This window comes from Lampris incognitus, chromosome 18 (genome assembly GCF_029633865.1).
Source record: "Lampris incognitus isolate fLamInc1 chromosome 18, fLamInc1.hap2, whole genome shotgun sequence".
Taxonomy (NCBI): Eukaryota; Metazoa; Chordata; class Actinopteri; order Lampriformes; family Lampridae; genus Lampris; species Lampris incognitus.
The window spans coordinates 36,211,603-36,222,810 of NC_079228.1; the positions used below are offsets into that span (position 1 = coordinate 36,211,603).

Sequence of the window (11,208 nt, forward strand, 5' to 3'; positions counted from 1 at the left end):
TTTTGGAAGACCTTACCTCAGAATTTGCTGAAGGCTACTGAGGCTCGTTTGATTCTATTATGAGTTTCGTGATCAGGGTTGCAGCCCTCAGAAAGGATGCCGCCCAGGTATTTGAAAGATGGAAGAACTGAGAGCGGTTGGTGTTCTATAGTGAAGACAGGCATAGTGGGTGGGGGGCTGGACCTCCATTAGCATAAAACCTCAGTCTTGGTGGTGTTGACTGATAGACCCAGCCTGCTGTAGCCATTCACAACTGTGGCAAGGATGGTTTGCAGGTCTTCTGGTGTGTGAGCTACAAGAGCGCAGTCATCAGCATACTGCAGCTCAAGGACCTGCACTGCAGACAACTTGGTGGTTGCCTGGAACCTTCGGATCTTGAAGCGGTTTCCATCCAGCCTAAAGTCTATTGTGATGCCACTACTGCCTTCCAGATCTTTATGAAAAAGCCTTGTTACACAGGAGGAAATGTTAAAGAGTACCAGTGCCAGCACACACCCCTGCCTAACTCCAGTGCATGCATTAAAGGGCACCGATTTCTGTCCTCCAATGGCCACCCGTGCCACCCATAAGTTAGCCTGAGGCTACGAGGTGCCCGGTTACCGTGTGTTGTCACGAGGAGGCCTGGCAGAGGTCTTGGTGAAGGGCAGGCTACGTACTGGTGGGGGAAGGCTTACGCACTGGGCTGCTGTGTCCTTGTTCACCACAAGGGTTAGCCAGCAAGCTGTAAGCAAGAGGATAGAACAGGCGGGAAGCAAGCATGCGTCTTTCCTCTAACTACTGCACTGCTGCACTAGAAGCGTCACATCACCCTGTGCAAAACGCACACGCGCATGCACACACACACACACCGATAAAAGGAGGGGAGGATTTGTAATATTAAACTTGTCATTCCTTTGTTCTTAACTTGCATGTAAATTAACTACCATTGGAAATTAATTAAGGATGAATTGAGACAGACAGACAGGCAGATGGACAGACAGACAGATGGATAGACGGACAGACGGATAGACGGACAGACGGATAGACGGACAGACAGACAGACAGATGGACAGCAGAAGCCAGTAGAAGTAAAAGGTCTGAAGTTTTCAGATTTGGAAAAAAGTTTGCTACCTTCTTTTGTTCATTTCAATCAAAGGAGAGACAGACAGAGAAAAAACAGTCTGAATGTTTTATTCTATTCACCGATTCTCTAGATGAATGAAATCCTGAAGGTTGAGCTCTCTGCTGTCCTGTGTGAGATAGATGGTGTCCACATCCTGAAAGACAACACGGAGGACGTCAGATAGGAGATAGAGAGACACAGACAGAGAGAGAGGGAGGGACAGAGAGACAGAGACAGAGAGAGAGAGAGACACACACACACACACAAACACACACATACACACACACACACAGAGAGAGACAGAGACACAGAGAGAGAGACAGAGAGACAGAGTGACAGAGACAGACAGAAAGACAGACAGACAGACAGACAGAAAAAGAGCGACAGAGAGAGACACAGAGAGAGAGAGACAGACAGAGAGAGACAGAGACATGGAGAGAGAGACAGACAGAGACAAAGAGCAAGAGACAGAGACAGAGATACAGGAAGAGACAGACAGAAGACAGAGAGAGAGAGACGAAGAGACAGACACAGAGAGAGAGAAAGAGGACATGAAGAGGGTGAGAGGGCAAACAAGACAACAAAGATGTACAGATGCAGGTGAAGACAAAAACAGGAAAGAAAAAGACACAGGGGATGAGACAAGTGCACTACTACATGATTACTTTGTACTAAATGCACTACAAGTACTACATATAGTACTACTATGATGTGATTACAATATAGCAAATGTACAACAACTACTACTTCATACAGTATGAAATGGTCACTAAGTAACAAATCTACTTCTACTTCATGCCGTAGTAGTGGTGATCATGTGATTACTACGTGTATGTAGTACTCTATGATGCCAGGTGGTAAATACTTGAGTTTGTCTCATGCTGATGGTTTTGTAAGTTTCTTTGGATAAACGTGTCTTCCAAATGAGTCAACGTAAAGTTAAACTCAAAGAAGACGGGGGAGAAAAAAGAGACAGGGGAAGAAGAAAGATTCAAGAGGATACGGGAAGTAGAGGGGCGTTGCCAGGCAACCGTACTGACCCACTGGACCTCCTCTCTGTACGGAAGAGCGAGCTGGTCACACACACACCAGTACTGATGAGAGAAACCACCTGCAGACACACAACCAGCCCTCAGTATCCCATTACACTTAATACACACTCACCTAGTATCATATTACACTTAATACACACTCACCTAGTATCATATTACACTTACTACACACTCACCTAGTATCACGTTATAATTAATACACACTCACCTAGTATCACATTACACTTACTACACACTCACCTAGTATCATATTACACTTAATACACACTCACCTAGTATCATATTACACTTACTACACACTCACCTAGTATCACGTTATAATTAATACACACTCACCTAGTATCACATTACACTTACTACACACTCACCTAGTAGCACATTACACTTACTACACACTCACCTAGTATCACGTTATATTCTATTAATACACACTGATTTAACATCATGTTATAGATATGAATGTATGGTTTCCGTCTTTCCTGTTGGGAGTCTTCCTCACTTCCCAATCTCTGAAAGAAATAAGTCTAACCAGCACTCTATTAGAAAATACAAAATGCATTTGATATTCACTTTCTGCATGAGTCTGCTGTTTAATTTGATGTACATGTCTGAATTATATTTTCTGTATATACTGAATTCTAACTTGCTCTCATGTAAAGCACACTGCACTGCATGTTTATGAAGTAAATGTACTGTTCATTTCCTGTATGAAAATAAACTTTGACTGACTGACTGACTGGGTTGGATTCAGTGGTTGATGTGGTCTTAAAATAGGAGTGTGATTTACCGCAGGGTCCCACATCCGCAGAACTCTGTTCATCCCACAAAGACTGAAGCGCCACCATCCGCTCTGAAGGCTTCAGACTTAACCTCCTCATCACCTTCCTTCATCCAGACAGACAGACAGACAGACAGAGGAGAGAGAGAGACAGAGAGACAGAGACAGAAACAGAGGGGGAATTTTTTTCATTTAAAATGTTCACTTTATTTAAAATAAACCACACAGTGACCTTAAGGAATTCATTGAATTCCATGACTCAGAGACAATCCAGTACAAAAGTACAGACATCTCTCACAATCCATCCACCACTTGATTTTATGAATTTCATCCAAAAACATTAAAAACCAACTCATCATCCACCACAGAACAAATCATGTCATTACAGCACCACTGTTGAATGGAAACATCCAAATCCCTCATTGCTTTATAAATCCTGAAATCAACCCAGACTCTGGATCTCACCAAAGAAACAAACAAAGGGATCACATCCTGTCCTACCCTTCCTTCTGTTTTAGTCCTTCTGCTGATGTATATGGACATGTTTGCTTTTCCTATTATGAAGTTTAGAAGTGTCTACTTCGACATTTTCACTCTTCTGTAACCTGTCCTGAAAATAAATTGTGTTTTCCACCACATTTCATAAAACACTGGAACAAAATCCTCAATACATCAAACAGATCTTTAAGTCTGTTGCATCCAATAAACCAGTGAAAAACTGTTTCCATCATTCCACAAAACAGACATGTATTGGACACTGTAGGATTATCACACATAGAAAAAGCATTCACAGCAACAGCCTCGTGTAGGATTCTCCACTGAATGCCACCTGTTCTTTTTTTTCAAGGGTGGTTTGTACAATACTCTCCATACAGGTTTAACATTATCATTTACAAGTAACTTTTGCCACCACACTGTGTCAGTCTCCCCATTGAGTTTGCATTTGTTTAAAACTTTGACACCTGGGCGGTATCTTTGCTCTCTTATCTGTCAAATGATTGAATCAGTCTCAGAAGTGCACTGCAACTGCATGCTGCTATAACAAACATAGGCCTGAAGTTTTGATCTTTGTTTCTTTTGGTAAATGGCGCCAAATACCAAGGGTAATAAAGGTGGTCAGTCAATCAAATTTATATCATGTAATGTGAAAGGAATGAATGCCCAGATCAAACACTCAAAAGTTTTGTCTCAATGCTGAGATCGTGTTTTTACAGGCGACACATTTGAACGTGCTGGACCAAACAAAGCTGCGAAGAAGTTAGATTAATCAAACCTTCCATTCCAACTTGAACTGTAAAGCTAGAGGTGTAGCAATATCAATCAGTAAAAAAGTCAGTTCATCCACTCTAAAACTATTTCTGACCCTTACGGTTGTTGTGTTATTGTCACTGGTTCTTTATTTCACATGCCAGCTCTTTTAGTCAATGTATATAGTGCCAACTGGGACGACGCCCAATTTGTTAACAAACTCTTTATCTTCTCTCTGTTTAAATACACACTGACTGATATTAGGAGGTGATGCAATCAATCCAAGATTGGATCGTTCGAGCTTGAGAGTAGCCCCCACAACAGGAATAGCAAAAGCGTGGGCCATGTTTATGGAGGAAAATGGATGTGTGGACCTGTGGAGGTTTTATAACCCTTCAGCCAAAGAGTTTTCCTTTTTTTTTTCTTCAAATGTCCATCATACATTTTCCAGGATAGACTACTTCTTTTTGGACTCATCCCTTCTTAGTGAAGTCAAATCTGTGGAATATTTGGCAATTGTCATACCAGGTCATGCCCCATTGACCCCTGAAATTAACTTCTCCAATCTCTTGACAGATCGTCCACTATTGCTATCTGGTGAGAAATTCTATGACTACCTATAAAAATCCATAAAAACATTCCTAGATACAAATATAGATGAATTCACCTCGCCCTCATTACTGTGGGAAACTTAGAAAGCATTCCTAAGGGGCCAGATAATTTACTATTCTTCTCTTTCAGTAAACAACGCAAAAAACAACTTCAAGGATGAACAGAATCAATATTAAACGTAGATTGCCAATGTTCCACAAATCCTACATCAAAACTCCTTAAAAAAAGATTAGATCTACAATCACAATTTAATTTGCTATCTACAAATAAGGCAGAGTGCTCATTACTCCATTCTCATGGTTTTTATTACGAGTATGGAGAAAAGGGAGTAGGCTTTTTGCTCATCAATTTAAACATCCATCTGCATCTCAGCTTATACCTCAGGTGAAGGACCCTGGCAATAACCTGGTGAAAGACCCGAAAGAGATTAACAATATTTCACATCATTTTACTCCACTTTATACACTTCTGAAGCAGCAGTAGACAATTCCAAAATTATACATTTTTTAAACAATTTAAATATTCCCACAATTAGTGAGGATCCTGTCTCAAATTTGGAGAGGCCGGTAGGTCTGGCAGAAATTGTTACAGCTATAAGATCAATGCAGAGTGGGAAGATGCTGGGTCCAGATGGTTATTTTTCCAATTTCTATAAGAAGTTTGCTGGCAAGCTCTCTCCTCTCTTGCTTAATATGTTCCAACACGCAACTGAAAAAGGTCAGTTACCTTCCACAATGTCAAGCATCAATATCCCTTCTACAAAAGAAAGATAAGGACCCCACTAACTGTGGTTCCTTTCATCCTATCTCACTTCTCAATGTAGATGTCAAGATCCTTGCAAAGGTGTTTGCTCTCCGCTTAGAATCAATTCTTTCAAATGTCATCTCTGAAGACCAAATGGGCTTCATAAAATAAATCGGCATTCATTCTCAAATGTTTGTAAACTTTTAGATATTATCTACTCTCCCAGCAACAACTCTTCTCCGGAAGTGGTCATTTCCCTAGATGCGGAGAAGGCCTTTGACCAAATTGAATGGGGCTATTTATTCACAGTACTTGAAAATTTAGGTTTTGGTAATAATCTTATTGCATGGATCCGTCTTCTCTATTGCTCACCACAAGCTTCGGTCTGGTCTAACTCTATAAGGTCTCTGTTCTTTAACCTCTCCAGGGGAACTCGTTGAGGGTGCCCCCTATCCCCACTGCTTTTCACTATAGCCATCAAACCACTTTCCATAGCACTATGGACTTCACCATAATTGCAAGGTGTGAGAAGAGGTTGAGCACCATGTGGCTTTGTCTGCAGACGATTTATTAGTGTACTTAACTGACCCTGAATCTTGCACATTAACAATTGTCTCACTCCTTGAGGATTCTGGATCATTTTCTGGGTACAAATTAAACTTTAATAAGAATGAATGCTTCCCCATCAATGAGAAAGCCCTACAAATTTGACAAGCTTAAATCCCAGTTCACTTATCCTATTCAGGTTTTGAATATCTTGGTATTAAAATTACTTACTCCCTCTCCTCTCTTTACACAGCAAATGTCACCCCACAGCTAAATCAAATGAAACTTGATTTCAATAGATGGAGTAGCATGCCACTATCATTAACTGGTAGAATCCAATAAATAGAAATGACCATTCTCCCAAAGTTTTTATATGTCTTTCAGCGTCTCCCTATATTCCTCCCTTTTTTGCACAATTAATCAAACAACCAGCCATTTTATTTGGGGAGGCAAACACCCCCGAATTAGTCATACTCTTCTTCAAGGAAACAGAAATGGGTGGCTTAGCTCTTCCCAGTTTTATCCATGACAACTGGGCAGCGAATATACAAACATTTTTTTTATCTTGGCTCCATGCGCCGGAATCTAGTTGGTGCTCATTAGAGGCTCAATCACGTCACTCATCTTCACTTCCAGCATTAGTCTTTTCATCACGCCCTATAAAAACCCCTCGCTACACCTAAAGTACTTTTTACTTTAAAAATATGGATCCAATTCCAATGTCATTACAAATTCAAAACATCATCTGTATTAGGACTGATCACAACCAATCATTTATTCGCTCCCTCAACCCTTGACTCTACTTTGTCTAAGTGGAAAGATGTAGGTCTACAATGTTTTAAAGATTTAATTCACAGTGGCACATTTCCCTACTTTGTTGATCTACATCAAAAATACGATTTAACTCGCTCCAATATGTTTAGGTTTTTTCAAGTGTGTAACTTTATACATAAACAATTTCCCCCATTTCCTTCTCTTCCACTCCAACTCGCTTGGGAAAATATGTTAAACCCTATCCTCCCTGCTCAAAAACGGCTAATATCATTCTTGTATGAGAGCCTCTTCACTTTATCTCATCTCATCATCAGCTGCTTCTCCAGGGACGGGTTGCGGTGGCAGCAAGCTTAGTAGGGCAATCCAGACGTCCTTCTCCCCAGCAACGCCCTCCAGCTCCTCCTGGGGGATCCCAAGGTGTGCCCAGGCCAGATTGGACATGTAGTCCCTCCAACAAGTTCTGGGTCTACCCCGCGGTCTCCTCCCAGTTGGACATGCCCAGAAAACCTCCAAAGGAAGGCGCCCAGGAGGCATCCTTATCAGATGCCCGAATCAACTGGCTCCTTTTGACGTGAAGGAGCAGCAGCTCTACTCCAAGCTCCCTTGGATGTGTGAGCTCCTGACCCTATCGCTAAGGCTGAGCCCAGACACCCTACGGAGGAAACTCATTTCAGCTGCTTGCATCTGCGATCTCACCCTTTCAGTCAGTATCCAAAGCTCATGAGCATAGGTGAACGTTGGAACGAAGATTGACTGGTAAATTGAGAGCTTTGCCATCCGGCTCAGCTCCCTCTTCACCACAAGGGTCCAGTACAAGATCTGCATTACTGCTGATGCTGCACCAATCCACCTGTCAATCTCCTGCTCCATCCTACCCTCACTTGTGAACAAGACCCTGAGATACTTGAATTCCTTAACTTGAGGCAACAACTCATCCTCAATCCAGAGGGAGCAATCAACCATTTTCCAGTAAAGAACCATGGCCTCAGACTTGGAGGTGCGCTCATCTCATCTCATGAATGGCCGACATTTCACACTCACCTGCAAACCGCCTCAGTGCGCGCCCGAGGTCACATTCTGATGAATCCAACAAAACCACACCAACTGCGAAGAGCAGAGATGCAATTCTGAGGTTCCCAAAATGGACACACGCCTAACCTTGGCTGCACCTTGAGATCCTGTCCTTGAATATCACAAACAGAATCGGAGACAAGGGACAACCTTGGCAGAGTCTGACACCCACCAAAAGTTTGACTTTGTGCCGAGAATGCGGACACAGCTGTCACTTTGGTTATACAAGGACCATATGGCTTGTAGTAACTGCCCTGGTACCCCATACTCCCACAGTACCCGGCTTGTAGCAGCTGCCCTGGTACCCCATACTCCCACAGTACCACCCACAGAGTGCCCCGGGGTACACAGTTATAAGCCTTTTCCAAGTCCAAAAAACACATGTAGACTGGCAGGTCGCACTACCACGCCTCCCTCACCACTTCCGCAAGGGTAAAGAGCTGGTCCGTTGTTCCACGGCCATGATGGCATCAGCATTTTTCCTCCTGGATCCAAGGTTTGGCAATCGGTCGGAGCCTTCTTTCCAGCACCCAGACTAGACTATCCCAGGGAGGCTGAGCAATGTGATGCCCAATATTTGGAGCACACCCTCTGATGTGTGAGAGCCTCTTAAGCTTAGAAAATCATTCAACTCAGAAAATCAAAGCACACTGGCAGAAGGAACTAGAAATTGAGCTGACAGGGGACTATTGGGAGGGAGCGTTAAAACAGGTTAACTCCTCCTCATCATGTGCCAGTCTAACACTCATTCAATGTAAGGTTTTACATAGTCAATTTTAGTAAATCCAGGCTAGCTGAGATATACCCAGTCTTAGATCCACGGTGTGACCATTGCTCTCACTCACCCGCAGATCTGACCCATATGTTTTGGTCATGATCTGCACTTCAAAACTTTGGTTTTCAACACCCTTTCAGATGTCTTAGGAGTCCCCATTGAACCAAATCCACAAATCACCATCTTTGGAGTACCAACAAAGTACAGTAGAGATCAGATGGTGATGATAGTTTTGACCTAATTCTATCCAAACTATGCTGAATTTGTTATTACTCATCTATACCCTTGCAACTTTGGCTGGCTTGATTACTTTTTACATGTATTTTACAAATGTTCATTGTTTAATGCTCTTGCCTATGAGACGTAATCAATATAAACCCATGAACCTATTATGAACAGATGAGACTGAGATATTGTATCATCATTTTATTTTCCGATACTCGGGGGGGGGGGGTCATCTGTTGTTTTGTCTGTTCTGTTTGTTTTGCGTTTCTTCTAAAAATAAAAAATGTGGAGATATGTGTTACTTTTGGGTACCCTATTTGTATTTGTACCTACATCTCGAATAAAACTATATTTTTGAAAAAAAGAAGAAAAAAAACCCACTGCCATCTCTCCTAAACACCACCATGCCTCCACAGGTATGTCATCTGGACCAACCACCTTTCCACTCTACATTCTCTTCATAGCTGCCCTCACTTCCTCCTTGCTAATCCACCACACTTCCTGATTCACTATCCCTGCATCATCCAACCTTCTCTCTCTCAATTTCTTCATTCATCAACCCCTCAAAGTACTCCTTTGACCTTCTCAACACACTCTCCTCACTTTTCAGCACATTTCCATCTCTATCCTTCATCGCCCTAACTTCCTGCACATCCCTCCCAACTCGGTTCCTCTGTCTAGTCAATCGTGTCTAACCTCTCACACAATTCACCATACGCCTTTTCCTTTGCCACCTCTCTCTTCGCTTTACGCTGCATCTCCTTGTACTCCTGTCTACTTTCTTCACCTCTCTGACTATCCCACTTCTTCCTTGCCAACCTCTTCCTCTGTATATTTTGCTGTACTTCCTCATTCCACAACCAAGTCTCCTTGTCTTCCTTCCTCTGTCCAGATGACACACTAAGTACCTTCCTAGCTGTCTCCCTCACTATTTCTGTAGCGGTTGCCCTGCTGCCTAGCTATGTTCTCCCCTGTCACCACCTTGCAGTCTCCAATCCCTTTCAGATCGCGCCTCTTACATAAGATACAGTCCACCTGTGTGCACTTGTCACCCTGTGTTCCCCCCTCTTCTTGAAATATGTATTCACCACAGCCATTTCCATCCTTTTCACAAAATCCACCATCACCTGTCCTTCCATATTCCTCTCCTTGACACCATACCTGCCCATCCATCTTTACCACCTCTGTTCCCTTCACCAACATGCCTATTGAAGTCCGCTCCAATCATGTCTCCCCCTGCCTTGGGTACCCTCTACACCACTTCATCCAACTCACTCCAGAATTCTTTCTCTTCCATCTCACACCTAACGTGTGGGGCACATGTGCTGCTAACGTCCATCAGCACACCTTCGATTTCCAGCTTCATACTCATCAGTCTGTCTGACACGCTCTTCACCTCCAACACACTCTTGACAGACTCTTCCTTCAGAATTATCCCTACCCCATTTCTCCTCCCATTCACACCATGGTAGAAGAGTTTGAACCCACCTCCGATGTTCCAGGTCTTACTCCCCTTCCACCTGGTATCTCGCACACACAGTGTATCTACCTTCCTTCTCTCCATCATATCAGCCAGCTCTCTCCCTTTACCAGTCATAGTGCCAACATTCAAAGTTCCGGCTTTCACATCCACACTCCTACCCTTCCTCGTCTCCCACTGCCCCTGAACATGCCTTCCCCCTCTTCTTCTCCTTCACCCAACAATAGCATAGTTTCCACTGGCACCCTGCTGGCCAACAGTACCGGTGGCAGTCATTGGTAACCCAGGCCTCGACCAATCCGGTATAGAAATCTGACTTATCATCTGCATATTTGTTTTGGCAAAGGTTTTACGCCGGATGCCCTTCCTGACACAACCCCCCCCCCCCATTTATCCGGGCTTGGGACTGGCACTAAGGATGCACTGGCTTGTGCATCCTTAGTGTCTGGCATTAATAGTTATCCTCCATTAGTGACTGGCATTAATAGTTATTCTTCATTAGTGTCTGGTATTAATAGTTATCCTTCAATAGTGTGTGGTATTAATATTTATTCTTCAATAGTGACTAGTATTAGTAATTATTTGGGATTCGGGGTACCTACACCGGCCCAGCAGTGGGGCAGATCCGGTGCACGCAACTTCCGATGTGAGCCAGCACCTCGTCCAGCTCCTCCATTGAGCCGAACCTCAGACTCCACTGACCACGGTCATACTCCAACACCATCTGCAGGGGGCGACACACACCAACACCCGCTTTACATTGCAAAAGATGAAAGTCCGATCTGAGTGAAATGAAACTTC

The 11,208-nt window shown here is 43.3% G+C and overlaps 1 protein-coding gene across 1 annotated transcript in view; it reads right to left on the minus strand.

Moving 5' to 3' along the window:
- The window catches only part of LOC130128497 (F-actin-uncapping protein LRRC16A-like), a 67,875-nt gene that overhangs the window by 33,622 nt on the left and 23,045 nt on the right, over positions 1-11,208 (minus strand). The window contains exons 4-7 of the mRNA XM_056298097.1: positions 11,010-11,131; positions 2,942-3,039; positions 2,143-2,213; positions 1,183-1,256 (exon numbers count right to left, since the gene is read on the minus strand). Of these exons, the coding sequence (XP_056154072.1) occupies positions 1,183-1,256; positions 2,143-2,213; positions 2,942-3,039; positions 11,010-11,131 (365 nt within the window). The remainder of the gene's footprint in view (positions 1-1,182; positions 1,257-2,142; positions 2,214-2,941; positions 3,040-11,009; positions 11,132-11,208) is intronic.